The sequence below is a fragment of the Oncorhynchus masou genome, chromosome 13 (genome assembly GCF_036934945.1).
Source record: "Oncorhynchus masou masou isolate Uvic2021 chromosome 13, UVic_Omas_1.1, whole genome shotgun sequence".
In the NCBI taxonomy this organism is placed as follows: Eukaryota; Metazoa; Chordata; class Actinopteri; order Salmoniformes; family Salmonidae; genus Oncorhynchus; species Oncorhynchus masou.
In genome coordinates, this window is record NC_088224.1 from 52,723,323 (window position 1) to 52,737,993 (window position 14,671).

General features: G+C 46.1%; 1 protein-coding gene across 2 annotated transcripts; it reads left to right on the plus strand.

Moving 5' to 3' along the window:
• The first annotated feature begins 712 nt into the window (after positions 1 to 712).
• Positions 713 to 14,428, plus strand: LOC135552554 (B-cell lymphoma/leukemia 11A-like). Of its 2 annotated transcripts, none has more exons than XM_064984251.1 (3): positions 713 to 953; positions 2,882 to 3,223; positions 10,920 to 14,428. In XM_064984251.1, the coding sequence occupies exons 1-3, from the start codon at positions 902 to 904 to the stop codon at positions 12,674 to 12,676; spliced, it is 2,151 nt and encodes a 716-aa protein (XP_064840323.1). In that variant the 5' UTR covers positions 713 to 901; the 3' UTR covers positions 12,677 to 14,428. The 2 variants fall into 2 exon arrangements, with proteins under 2 accessions (XP_064840323.1, XP_064840324.1); XM_064984252.1 differs by having other exon boundaries at positions 10,923 to 14,428.
• Positions 14,429 to 14,671: the final 243 nt, after the last annotated feature.

Genomic DNA, 14,671 nt, shown 5'->3' on the forward strand with positions numbered 1-14,671 from the left:
TATTTTATGTCCCGTCTGGTGAGTAACGAAAGGAGAAACTAAACAGACCGTTTACTTTGGTTTCGAAACTAGCCGGACAGCAAAACACCTGTCTTCAGCTGCCTTGATAAAGCCACTTCCGCCTCACCCACATCCTCAGCAAGTAGCTATAACCAGTAGGCTGCATAGAGGCTAGGGGTGCAAGGAGGAAGTGGCTGTGCAGCTGTAAAATCCTATTGTTGCCTCCCCACCATCCCATGTATTCTGCAAAGCGCATTTCCATATCCTCGCATAAAGTAGTTCCTGAAATAAAACAGGCCACTAATATTGATTGTTTATAGAAGCCAAACCAGCCTAGATTATGATAACACCACTGCAGGAGGACTGTGTGTGTGTGTGTGTGTGCGTGCGTGTGTATGTGTGTGTGTATTGTGTTTTTGGTGTTTACTATCCTCGTGGGCAACAGAAGTCCTCACAAAGATAGTAAAACAATGAACATTAGGACAGGTGGATGCATTTTTCTGGTCCCCCACAAGGAAGTGTATTTTAGGGATAGGAGTTAAGGTTATGTTTAGGAGTTAGGGAAATGTAATTTTTGAATGGCAATCAATTGTTTGGTCCCTAAAAGGATTGTAAAACAAACTGTCTGTGACATTGTATAGAGGGCGGGTTCGGGTCGGTGTACTATAGTGGCGGGCGGCGCCTATGCCCCTGCCCCTCCTTTCCTCCGCTGTGGGGCTGGTAGCCTGAACTTGAACACTGGCTGGTGCACAATTAGTCACTACGACGTCCCGTCGGTGCCATAGAGCTACACAGTCATTTGATCAAGGCTATTCTTATCAACTTGATACTTTTTTTAAATTCGATTCCGATTCGGAGTGTGGATGCACCGGCAGAACGTTGACTGGTGCGATTAAGCAGAATGTCCAGACGCAAACAAGGCAGCCGACCGCAACACCTGAGTGCAGTTCAAGGTAAGCTGAGAGGCCATGTCCATAGTTCCCTAATAAGAGGTAGCCTATATGCATTGTATGTATTTCATATACGACGTATTTATGTTAACCTTCTTTTTTTTTGGTGGGTGGGGGGTTGTATCAGTCAGGCTATGTTGGTATGCGCACCTTGACATTGAAGTTGAATCATTGATAAAAGTTGATCCAAAAAAATTATATTTAAAAAAAAAGCTGATATATAAGGCCACACTCAGTTTTGAAACAAATACAGTTAAAATAAAGGAAATATGTTCATAGGCTACACAAAGGTCTCTCTAAGCATATGTAATAAACATTTTTGCTGTGTTCTAGAAAGGGGACACGGCGTTATACTTCCTTGCTGGTCCACTCTCTTTTCCCCTGGGTTTTCTTTATGTCTTGTCTGTGGAGACTGTTTGAATTATCTCCTATTTTGCCCACGCCAACGCTTCCTTGTGGGGCAGACCGCGTGTTCAAGACACCGTACTTGTATGACAAGGCGAGAGAGGAGATGGATATTGTCTGCCCTCACAACAACCCCACTGACCTCCTTTTTCACTTATCTCCGTTTTTTCAAAAAACTAAATCCTGGATACCCCCATACACTTGACTGATGATGTAGGCCATCATAATGATATAATAATATGACATAATATGTCAAAATGATACGGGGTTCTATGAGGAGATCGTTTTTCTTCTCCAGGGGACTGTGGGCATGCGTTTGACTAAAACACTGAAGTGCTCTGAAAAGAACATGCATCTTTCTCTGTTCCCTAACGAAGGCCTGTAGAGCGTGTCTAGTTTGACCACAAGCCTTGACTATTCATATGTGCGTGCACCGCGCCTAGCTTGTCTGCACTGAAACAGGAAAGGTGACATTTTTGAGTAACCACTGGTGAGCTCCTCAGCCCGAATCTACTGTCTGTACCTGTCCTGTACTCGGCCATGTCCGGGCAAGTGAAGCCCTTCAAAGCGTTAAGGTGTGTGTATGTGTACATTTACCTTTATTTAACTAGGCAAGTCAGTTAAGAACAAAATCTTATTTTCAATGATGGCCTAGGAACAGTGGGTTAACTGCCTGTTCAGGGGCATAACGACAGATCTGTACCTTGTCAGCTCGGGATTTGAACATGAAACCTTTCGGTTACTAGTCCAACACTAACCACTAAGCTACCATGCCGCCCCATGACTGTATTGACTCCCTCCCTGCACTCTTTTTTTTTATTGAGTTTTGAGGACCAGTCAAACAACTCTGTCTGGAACAACTCCAAACCTGACCAACAGTCATTAACCATCTCTGCTGTTGGCTGAGTTTACATGGGTCATAAATGAGTCATGGACATTTTTATTTTGTAGCCTACGTTTATGGCTCTGATGAGTGAGACTGAAATTGGAGTTGAATCTGAAACCTAGACTACATCACTGCGAGGTGCTAAAATCTAAAGCATACATTTAATTTCAGTAATCTCACGTTAGACTCATAACTCTCTTTTGTGATAATGATTCATTTGGCCTCAAGCCCCGAGTGAATCTGAACATCTTCAAGTCATGGCCACTCACGTTCTCACTGAAAAACTCAGTGTTCAGGTCAGTGTCGGCTGACTGGAATAGCCTGACTCCCACTGTAGCTCTGGTGGAGTGGCTCAGCATCAAAAGTAGCATTTTAAGAAAGGGGAGGGGTAATCTCTCTGAAGGCCATATTAGCAGTTGCCCAATCAACATGGTGTCTGACCACCCATGGTCTCCCTGTTGTAAGATCTTACAGGATGACGTGAAGGAAAGAATATCCACGTTCTAAGTCATTTCTATTTTCTTAAATGTTCATCTTCCTCTCTATTCTTTGCCGCCTTTCCAGTAACACTCCCCTGCCCTAATTACTTTCACCCCCCCCCCTCTTCTTTATCTAACTCTCCCTCTCTCATATTTCTCAGATGCCCCTGAGCCCTCGGACACTGCCGCTCCTTCGCCATTAGAGGAGTGGGGGTCCCTTCCCCAGGTCAGGGGTCGTGAGGAGAGTCGTGACCTACTGACCTGTGGGCAGTGCGATCAGGCCTTCCCTCTCGCCCGCATCCTGGCCTTCATCCAGCACAAACAGGGGGGCTGCCGCTCCCGGAATCACGACCCCAACACTCACACCCCTCCCTCCCCAGCCAACCGGACACAGCAACGCGGTGCTGTCACTCAGGTAGAGGCTGGGTTCGTGGAGCTGAGGAGAGTGACGGACAGGTCCAAAGCGGAGGAGCATAGTGTGAAGGTGGAGCCTAATATAACAGGTAATTAGGCGGGTCCCTAATTAGTTACTTTAAAAAATATATATATTTCTTGCTTTTGTTTTCTCCCCCCCCCCCTTCCAGTCCAGCTCATTAACTGGGCGTTGCTGTGCTGCAGAGGCCTCTGAGTTAGCGACGCGCTGGGTAATTGTGTGGAAAGGTTAAGCAGCAGTGTTTTGAGGCCCCAGGGGGCCCCTGATGCACCTGAGCTCCCCTCTATCTCCTTGACACTCTCTCTCAGGTGAAGTGGCCAGGTAAACACGTAGGGCAAGGCACAGTGCTCTCTGGCCACGCAATAACACGGCCTGCGCTCACTGGAGGACTGGCTGTGCTAAGCTGAGAGGGACGATGAGATGGTGTCACAACGGGCTGTGGTGTGGTCATACTTCATAACATGTTTAAAAGGATAATGTCACCATAGTTCTGGTGTGTTTGCATGGCTTCTCAGTGCAGGTGTACGTTGTCCATCAGATGGGCATCCCAATCATCTGCATTTAGATGAGACTTAGGGCGGCAGGTAGCCACTGTTAGAGCTACAGGTAGCCTAGCGGTGAGAGCGTTGAACCAGCATCCGAAAGGTCGCTTTTACTCAAGCCGATCAGGTGAAAAATCTATCTATGTGCCCACGAGCAAGGCACTTAACCTTCATTTGCACCAGGAGCTCCATACTTCTATGGCTGACCCTGTAAAACATTTCACCTATCCTGTGTATGTGACAATAAAATATATATTTTTTTAATGTTTTGTTCATATGCATATTTTTGGAACTGGGACCCTTACACACTCTTTCTCAAACACACACACACAGCCACTTGCACTTCCTTCCTTTGTGTAACGCTCAGGGGACTGCTGCGTGCTCTGTTTCCGTCTGTCCGTGTCTTTCTCTTGTTTTTCTCTTTCGGTCTCTGGTTTTCATGTTCTCTCTCAACAGCTCTCTGTCTATCTCTCGGTCTCTCGCTGCCTGTTTTACATGTTCTCTCTCTTTCTAACTCGCTCTCTCTCTAGCTGCTTTGTTTTCATGTTATCTCTCCCCATGTCGGTATCTCTCTCTCTCTGTTTTTCTTCTTCTTCGTACCCACAGGCTTATACAAAAGAGCTACCCACGTGCACTTCCCAAAAGCTGTACCGTATCTCCACCAAGCAAAACAAGATCACTTTTAATAACGAAATGAGTCAATGGTGCATGACAACATGTACAGTTGAAGTCGGAAGTTTACATACACCTTAGCCAAATACATTTTAAAATCAGTTTTTCACAATTCCTGACATTTAATCTGAGTAAAAATTCCCTGTTTTAAGTCCGTTAGGATCACCACTTTATTTTAAGAATGTGAAATGTCAGAATAATAGTAGAGTGATTTATTTCAGCTTTTATTTCTTTCATCACATTCCCAGTGGGTCAGAAGTTTAGTATTTGGTAGCATTGCCTTTAAATTGTTTAACTTGGGTCAAACATGTCAGGTAGCCTTCCACAAGCTTCCCACAATAAGTTGGGTAAATTTTGGCCCATTTCCTCCTGACCGAGCTGGTGTAACTGAGTCAGGTTTGTAGGCCTCCTTGCTCGCACACGCCTTTTCAGTTCTGCCCATAAATCTTCTATAGGATTGAGGTCAAGGCTTTGTGATGGCCACTCCAATACCTTGACTTTGTTGTCCTTAAGCCTTTTTGCCACAACTTTGGAAGTATGCTTGGGGCCATTGTCCATTTGGAAGACCCATTTGCAACCAAGCTTTAACTTCCTGACTGATGTCTTGAGATGTTGCTTCAATATATCCAAATAATCTCCTTTCCTCATGATGCCATCTATTTTGTGAAGTGCAGCAAAGCATCCCCCCAACATGATGTTGCCACCGCCGTGCTTCACGGTTGGGATGGTATTTTTCGGCTTGCAAGCCTCCCCCTTTTCCCTCCAAACATAACGATGGTCATTATGGTCTAACAGTTATATTTTTGTTTCATCAGACCAGAGGGCATTTATCCAAAAAGTACGATCTTTGTCCCCATGTGCAGTTGCAAAATGCAGTCTGGCTTTTTTATGGCGGTTTTGGAGGGGCTTCTTCCTTGCTGAGCGGCCTTTCAGGTTATGTCGATATAGGACTCGTTTTTCTGTGGATATAGATACTTTTGTACCCGTTTCCTCCAGCATCTTCACAGGGTCCTTTGCTGTTGTTCTGGGATTGATTTGCACTTTTCACAGCAAAGTACGTTCATCTCTATGAGACAGAACGCGTCTCCTTCCTGAGCTGTATGACTGCTGCGTGGTCCCATGGTGTTTATACTTGCGTACTATTGTTTGTACAGATGAACGTGGTACCTTCAGGCGTTTGGAAATTGCTCCCAAGGATGAACCAGACTTGTAGTGGTATTGGCTGATTTCTTCTGATTTTTCCCATGATGTCAAGCAAAGAGGTACTGAGTTTGAAGGTAGGCCTTGAAATACATCCACAGGTACACCTCCAATTGACTCGAATGATGTCAATTATCCTATCAGAAGCTTCTAAAGCCATGACATAATTTTCTGGAAATTTCCAAGCTGATTAAAGGCACAGTCAACCTAGTGTATGTAAACTTCTGACCCACTGGAATTGTGATACAGTGAAATAATCTGTCTGTGAACAATTGTTGGAAAAATTACTTGTCTCGTGCACAAAGTAGATGTCCTAACCGACTTGCCAAAACTATCGTTTGTTAACAAGAAGTATGTGGAGTGGTTGAAAACCGAGTTTTAATGACTCTAACATATGTAATCTTCCGACCTCAACTGTAGGTGTCAGGCTGGACTGTAAACTCTCCTTCCAGACTCGTATTAAGCATCTCCAATCAAAAATTAAATCTAGAATCGGCATCCTATTTCACAAACAAAGCCTCCTTCACTCACGCTGCCAAACATACCCTCGTAAAACTGACTATCCTACCGATCCTCAACTTCGGCGATGTCATTTACAAAATAGCCTTCAACACTCTACTCAGACTGCATCCAGTTTGCTATCACAGTGCCATCTGTTTTGTCACCAAAGCCCCATATACCACCCACCACTGTGACCTGTATGCTCTCGTCGGCTGGCCCTCGCTACATATTTTCGTCGCCAGACCCACTGGCTCCAGGTCATCTAGAAGTCTTTGCAAGGAAAGCTCAGCCTTATCGCAGCTCACTGGTCACCATAACAACACCCACGCGTAGCACGCGCGCCAGTAAGTAGATCTCACTGGTCATCCCCAAAGCCAACACCTCCTTTGGCCGCCTTTCCTTGCAGTGGCAGCAGAGAAATGACTGGAACGAATTGCGAAAATTGCTGAAGTTGGAGACTTATCTCCCTCACTAACTTTATGCATCAGCTATCTGAGCAGCTTACCTATCGCTGCAGCTGTACACAGCCCATCTGTAAATAGCCCATCCAACTACCTACCTCATCCCTGTATTGTTTTTATTTACTTTTTTTGTTTCTCTTTTGCACACCAGTATTTCTACTTTCACATCATCTGCACATCTATCACAAGTGTTAATTTGCTAAATTGTAATTACTTGGCTACTATGGCCTATTTATTGCCTTACCTCCTTACTCCATTTGCACACATTGTGTATATAGATGTTTCTATTGTGTTATTGACTACTTTTGTTTATCCCACATGTAACTCTGTGTTTGTCGCACTGCTTTGCTTTATCTTGGCCAGGTTGCAGTTGTAAATGAGAACTTGTCAACTGGCCTACCTGGTTAAATAAAGCTGAAATGAAAAAAATACATTTAAAAAACCCAGTGCAGTCAAAAATGTGATTTTCTTGTGTTTTTATATACAGTACCAGTCAAAAGTTTGGACACCTACACATTCTAGGGTTTTTCTTTATTTTGACTATTTTCTACATTGTATAATAATAGTGAGACATCAACACTATGAAATAACACATGGAATCATGTGGTAACAAAAAAAGTGTTGGTTAGGGCGACAAATAAAAATTAGATTGTTCAAAGTAGCCACCCTTTGCCTTGATGACAGCTTTGCGTCCTCTTGTCGTTCTCTCAACCGGCTTCATGGGGAATGAAGAAGTTCCCACATGCTGAGCATTTGTTGGCTGCTTTTCCTTCGCTCTGCTGTCCAATTAATCCCAAACCATTTAAATTGGGTTGAGATCAGGTGATTGTGGAGGCCAGGTCATCTGATGCAGCACTCCATCACTTTCCTTCTTGGTCAAATAGCCCTTACACAGCCTGGAGGTGTGTTTTGGGTCATTGTCCTGTTGAAAAACAAATGATAGTCCCACTAAGCACAAACCAGATGGGATGGCGTATCGCTGCAGAATGCTGTGGTAGCCATGCTGGTTAAGTGTGCCTTGAATTCTAAATAAATCAGTGTCACCCGCAAAGCACCATCACACCTCCTCCTCCATGCTTCACAGTGGGAAGTTCCTTGTCCACATCACCAATGATCTATCATGGACCAAACACACCAAGACCGTTGTGAAGAGGGCATGACAAAACCTTTTCCTTCTCTGGAGACTGAAAAGATTTGTCATGTGTCCCCAGATCCTCAAAAAGTTCTACAGCTGCACCATCGAGAGCATCCTGACCAGTTGCATCACCGCCTGGTATGGCAACTGCTCGGCATCTGACCGTAAGGCACTGCAGAGGATAGTGCGTACAGCCCAGTACATAACCGGGTCAAGCTTCCTGCAATCCAGGACCTATATACTAGGCGGTGTCAGAGGAAATCCCATAAAATTGTCAGATTCCAGTCACGCAAGTCATAGACTGTTCTCTCTGCTTCCGCACCAGCGGTAGCAGAGCGCTAAGTCTAGGACCAAAAGGCTCCTTAACAGCTTCTACCCCCAAGCCATAAGACTACTGAACAACTAATCAAATGGCCACCCGGACTATTACATTGACCCCCCCCACCCCCCATTTGTACACTGCTGCTACTTGCTGTTTATTGTCTATGCATAGTCACTTCACCCCTACCTATATGTACAAATACCTCTAACCTGTTCCCCCGCACACTTGACTCGGTACCTCTACCCCCTGTATATAGCCTCGTTATTGTGTTACTTCTATTTCGTAGTTTTGATGTCTTCACTATTATTCTACAATGTAGAGATTAGGCAAAATAAAGAGACCCTGGAATGAGTAGGTGCATCCAGACTTTTGACTGGTGCTGTATATTTCCACACGGATGTTGGAATAATACGGCGTTATTGTGAAAATGCCAACAATTCTCTATTGGTGTGAGAGCTGTTTTTTTTAAAGACCATTTGAAATTTCAGCCTGTTTTGGTGGGATGGAGTTGTTTCCAACCTCTCTGCCAATAACAGGTCGTTTTCAGTTTCCCCTCCCCACTTAGACCACTCCTAGACAGTCCTAGTTAAATTCTTGCTTGACAAATTGCTCTTTGCTAAGAAGCTATTTTTTTGTTGTTTCTTTTTGACAATTTTAATTGAAACAATGACAGAATCAAAGTGAAACGTCTTGTATGTGGTATGCTAGGATTTAATACAGTACTGTATGTGCTACGTGTTGTGGGTCTTTCTGACCGTGGGAAGGAGAGTGACTATGCAGTAGCGGTGAGTGGGTAAAATTCACTGGGGAAGCCCCATCCCAAAAAACATTACAACCTACGTGAAAAGATGTCAAAACGGTCTATGACTCTGTCATATAGGAAATGCTTTAATTTTTAAAAATTGTTCTAGGCTACTTGGCTAAAATGCTTGCTCGGTAGCCTAACGTCCTTTCATGGGCAACCATGCGCCAGGCCAGGTAGTTGACATTAGCCTGCTACATCTAGCTACATGTTGAACTTTCATCCTCTCAGGCCAGGGGAACAACGTATGAATTTATGGTTGGATCAGAATCGCTGTGATAATCCAAATACCTATCTCCATGCATAGCTAGCCAATGGAGGACAACAAGATGCAACTATTCAAGTTTTTTTTCTGTCAATACCAATTTGATCTCGACGTGATTAGAGTGAAGCCAAGTCCAAACGGACTACACTTGACTTTTTCGGGGGGGTGGTGGGTGTGCCAGGACCATTCACAATTGAGTACACAGTTTAGCTCAATGCGGATTGACTATTGTTTTATACTTTTATATATCAAGGGAGGCTAAATGCTCACTGACTTCCCTTGCATTCAGCGCTATGGTCGGCAACTGTCATACTATTTTAAAATGTTTTGTCGAAGCCTGGCTTCCCTTGGCATCCATGAACACACGCCACAGTGATTGTCTGCTTGAGGAAGATGACTCAAAGTGAAGGAGCAGTTATCCCACAACAGATAGGTGTCCCTTCACACTAGTGTGTGTCATCGAGAGAGATGGAAGAACGTGATGGGTTATTACGATGTCTCGTTTTATTTGGCATTTATTCTACTTGGTTGTTTTCTTCTTCTCATCTCTAACATTATTCCCCCCCATCTTCAACAGACTCTCTCGCTTGCCCTATTCCAATCTCTCCCCCCCACACACACACACACACTCTTTTCTCCTCCCTCCCCCTCTCTCCCTCGGGAGAAGCGATTCTGCCTGCTGCTCGTTAGTGCTCCTAGCCAATCTGCATTTTTAATTAGCACTTATTGCTTCTGCTTAATATTCAAGTGCGACCCCCGGGCCAAATGGGAATCCTTACAAAAAAAAGAGAGCGAATGAGAAACCGTCTGGGTATTGTGTTTCACTCCAGGACCCCGAGATACCCCCCCTCCTCAGGGAGAGATTTGGAGGGATGGGGAGGCTGAGGGGTGGGAGGATGGGTCTGAAGTACAGTCCAAGGGGTGACATTTTTGTGGTGTTTCTCGAGCGGCATTGCTGCATCGTTTCTCTTAACAATTTCTCTCCTACTTTACTTATCTCTTCGAGCTAAGTTAAAGGATGTGTCCACCATGTCTCCTATCCTCTCCCGGCAGAGAGATGGAGAAAGAGTTGCTTTCTTTTTCATCTTTTCTTTCCTCCCCCTCCAGTAAAATACAGAAGGATTTTGACTTCAGGAAACAAGAAAGAGGCTTATACCAGAATCGGCTTTGGAAGAAAAAATGTAACATTTTTCACCCCCCTCAATTTGAAAATCTTCTTTCCAATTTAGATTTATGCAAAAAGGCCTCATTTGTCAAGCTGGCTGAGTCAGTCCCTGATTTACATAAAGCCTTCGTTTTCTCGGTTCCGCTAATTAGCAATTTGCAGCTTAATTGGAGAGTGGTTCTCGGTTAAGAGACAAAGCTAACCACGTTTAAAAAATGTCTCCAGATGTACTTAACTATCCATCTCCCCTTTCTGCTGGTCTCTGTCCTTCCTTTTTTTTAATGTTTAATTTTTCATCTTTCATCTCTCCCTTGCTTCTGGTCCAATCAACAGCCTTCGCTATCTCTGTGTCCCTCTCTCCTTGGCTTCTGTCTCTTGAAGGAAGAATCCGTTTAAAAAATATATATATTTCTGAACATCAGACTACCTTGTCCTGTAGACCTGACCCAAGGAATGTTAAGCATCTTCCCTCTTGCTGTAGTCGTTCACTCTTCACTGACTGAACAAGTTTAGTTTCTCTGCACCTAACCATTGCCATAAACACTGCCATTGTTCAGGCTGTGTTCCTTTTTAAATTCTAGCTATCCACAATAGTTCCCACTGTCTGATGTGTGCTGTTTTAATAAAACCTATTGAGAACCCTTACATTTTTTCAGATCAAGAAAATGTTTTGGCTTACTTACTGTTTGTTGTTTCTGTAGCAGAAGAGCCGTCCTGCTTTACCTGCCAGCTGTGTGAGTGTGTGTTGCCCTCTGCCTGGGCCCTGCTCCAACACGCCCAGCACACACACTCCTTCAGCATCTACCAGGAGGATGGGGAGAAGGAGGAGAAGATGGGAAGAAGGGGTCACCAGCACTCCAAAACTGCAGCCACCCTGGATCCCTGTCAACTGAGCCACACCCTGGCCACCGCCTTCCACCCTTCCGCTCTGCGTCTGCCCCACATCTTCCGTCCACGGCAGAACCGCAGGCCAGCTTCTCAGGCCAGCTCCACCCCTTCCTCCAGAGAACGACAGGCCCTCAACTTCTGTCTGAGGGAGCTGGCTGAGGGCGGTAACACCACCGCTGGTGTTCTGGTCCCCTCTCCGTCGCCGTCCCCCCCGGCCGCATCTTCCTTCCCCCAGTGTGGATCCGCCCAGGTGGGGTTTCCCTGTGAGCTGTGTGGCCAGGGCTTCCATTCCCTACGCAGCCTGTCAGCCCACCGGAGGACCCACGCATGCGAGCGGCCCTACCACTGTGGTTTGTGTGATCAGGCCTTTGCCCAGAGTGGTCAGCTGGCTCGCCACATGAGGAGTCACCGCAGTGAGACGGGCGTGGGTAAAGGGAGCTACGAGGGGATGGAGGTGGGGCTGGTAGGGGAGGATGAGGGGGGTCTGCAGGGGATGAGAGAGAGGTTTGTAATGCAGGGGGCAGGAGAAGCGGTGTTGAGTGGAGCACCAGGAGAGAGGGAGACCTCTGAGGTGGACCTGTCCCTGCCCAAGCATCACTCCCCAGACTCTGGACTGATCCTTCTCTCCTCCCAGCCTGGAGGTCCAGACATGAGCCTGCTCAGGCTGTTCCAACCCCAGGGAGAGTTGGCGGACGATGAGGTGGAGGGACAAGAGGAGCCCCAGCACGCGTCCCCCTGCGCTAGCCCCTCAGAGGGGTCACTGGAAAGCGGAGAGACTGGGGGCAGTGGGGAGAGTGGCATTGCCAGCGGAAACTGCACCCCCAAACGGCCGGAGAGGGAGGACAGGGCTCCGGTAGGGGGGGAGTGGGAAAGCGAGCGGGACGGAGAGATTGCAGATGGAGAGAAGGAGTGGTTTGCAGGCGGGAGCAGCAATGTGGTCCAGGAGTGGCAGAGGGAGAGCGAACAGAGAGGAGGAGGAAACGGCGTCATCAGCAGTAACAGTGGTAGCAACGACGGGGGGTCAGGGAAGAAGAAGAAGGAGGAGGCCTGTGAGTACTGTGGGAAACAGTTCCGGAACAGCAGCAACCTGACGGTGCACCGGCGCAGCCACACGGGAGAACGGCCCTACCAGTGTGGCCTGTGCAGCTACGCATGCGCCCAGAGCTCCAAGCTCACACGCCACATGAAGACCCACGGCGCCCACGGGGCCCGCGCCCCATTCCTGTGCCAGCTGTGCGGGGTGCCCTTCACTGTGTATGCCACCCTGGAGAAACACCTGAAGAAGGTGCACGGGCTGAGCCATGCCAGCGTCGGGACCTATACCCAGGCCAGCGCAGCTGATGTCAACTGGGCCCTTGTCCAAATGGATGACAGGGTGGTCATCAAGATGGAGGAAGATGAAGCCACTACGGACCAGACAGAAAACAACATGGCTGCCATGGTGGAGATGGGCTTGGAGGCTGAGGAGAACCAGAAAGGGGAGGTGGATGGTACTGTCAGCCCAGCCGTAGTGGAGGATAGTGTGGGTGAGCTTCCTGCTGAAGGCCGTGCGGACGTAGGCTCATCGTAAACTTCTGGTCCACCTTAGCTGTCATATCACACTTTTGTACACTGACCAAGACATTCAAAAGCACTGGCTTGGACTGTCACTCATTCCAACCACTTTGACCAACATAAATATCCATAGAATTGTAATGAACCTTTCCTAGCACTCAACTGGTAATCAATTCAAACTGGAATCTAGGTACCAACCCTACTCTCCTCTTAATTCCCTATCTATGCCATGCTGAGGTACGTCACGTCTTGCCTGAGCTGATAATTAGCATATGCAAACCTGCCTACTTAGACCACAGCACAAAACCCTGACATGCAATGGAAAGGAGGGCGGAAAATAGGACTTGAGAACAGGAAGTCAACCACCACAGTCCACCAGATCACAGGAAGTTGATCACCATGCTCCAGCACAATATAGGAAGTGGACACCAGTGGTCAAATGATTGGTTCACTCAGTCGACGTACTAGTGATGATTACCAATAGGAACTGTCAAATGTCGAAAGCAAAAAAGGGCTTGTAATTATGTTTTTTATATTTTATATATCTAGTGGCATGAGATTACTATGATTAGTGAGGCTTTCATATCCTGTTCTGTTGCTGTGGTGACAACTGGCAGGGTGGTTCGTCCACAGACTAGTTGTTTGGACAGAGATGGGGTCAAAGGGGAAAAGAACCCAAACAGGTTTCTCGGTATCCTTTTTAGATTTTGCTTTTGACACAACACTTGCCACTTAATGTAAAGTTTACAAGGCTCGCGAGGCCCAGCTAAGTTCTGTTGTTCCTCTGTGTGTATGGCTGTCTCATCCAATGTGTAAACGTCTCATCTGCTGATGTTTTCCGAGCTTAGCTGCTAAGCATAAAGAAACTGCCATTTTTGACTTCAAATGAAACGGGTGTGGATTTATTTCCTTTTGTACTTCCTAATTGGATGATCTTTTTTCTTTCCTTTTTGTTTACCTTCATAAAACGCGGGAAACCCCTTGAAGCTTGCGCATATGCATGTTTTGCTGGCATTTGAAATGGTTTGAACTTGTCCTTTAATTTATGGGCCTATGTCTGTGGTTGGCAAATGAAACTACAGGTTGGAGAGCTATAGTAAATGGTTTGTTGATGGGTGGGGAGAGTTTTGTGGGTAAGACCGTGTGTGTGTGTGTGTGTGCAGAGAAGTTGTTTGGTAACACTTGACTTGAACTGTCGGTCAAATGCCTCGCTAACTACAACCAAAAACATGACCAGCTGTTTTATTTGCTTGGAAACGGAGCCTATGCCCACGACAACGGTGCTCGCAGCGGAAGGCAAGATAACTGTGGCTAACCTTTTAGCTATAGTGGCTGAGAACATGGTTTGAGTGAAGTGTCACCAACTATTTTGTGACTACTGTGACTTACGTTATTATTATTGATGTCAATATACACTGGCGGCAGGGAACCCTTATTTTTTGGACCCTTTGAAAAAAAAAATTTCTTTGCGTTGTGTATGAAACTAGTGATGCGGTCAAATGTGTACGATTTGATGGACATGAGCGAAGTATAGTTGTTCAGGGACCAATGTTATGTGCATAGAATGGCACTCGCAGATGTCGCTGCCACTATTGTCAATTGACTGTGTTGTATGCCTCAAACTCAACTCAGTTTCCCAGAATTCTTGGTTTTCTCTGTCTGTGCTGACTACAATGAGGCTAACGACACCACTGTCTTTGTAAACTTGACACCATTTTGTCATTGACCTGGTTATGAGGAGTCTCATTAAAGAATTGAGGCAAAGCGATCTCTCTCTCTCTCTCTCTCTCTCTCTCTGCTTGTTCGCATTTCGGTCTCACACAGTGTAGGAATGGCGAACCTGCTCCTGAAACATCAGACTGATGTAAACGAGCATGGAGGGGCCCCCATCCAGTGCCGTGACATTAAACATTCATAACTCAGGATGACTGAAGTCAGTCCACAGAGAAATGCCCCACACAGATCAAACTAACACCAACCGAAAGAGTTCCTAAAAAAGGCGGTGACGGGA

Excerpts from the sequence above, each read along its gene's own strand:
- LOC135552554 (XM_064984251.1), top strand. The coding sequence starts at position 902 with ATGTCCAGACGCAAACAAGGCAGCCGACCGCAACACCTGAGTGCAGTT. Across the intron at positions 954-2,881 it reads ACACCTGAGTGCAGTTCAAG|ATGCCCCTGAGCCCTCGGAC; the intron begins GTAAGCTGAGAG and ends CATATTTCTCAG. Across the intron at positions 3,224-10,919 it reads GGTGGAGCCTAATATAACAG|CAGAAGAGCCGTCCTGCTTT; the intron begins GTAATTAGGCGG and ends TTGTTTCTGTAG.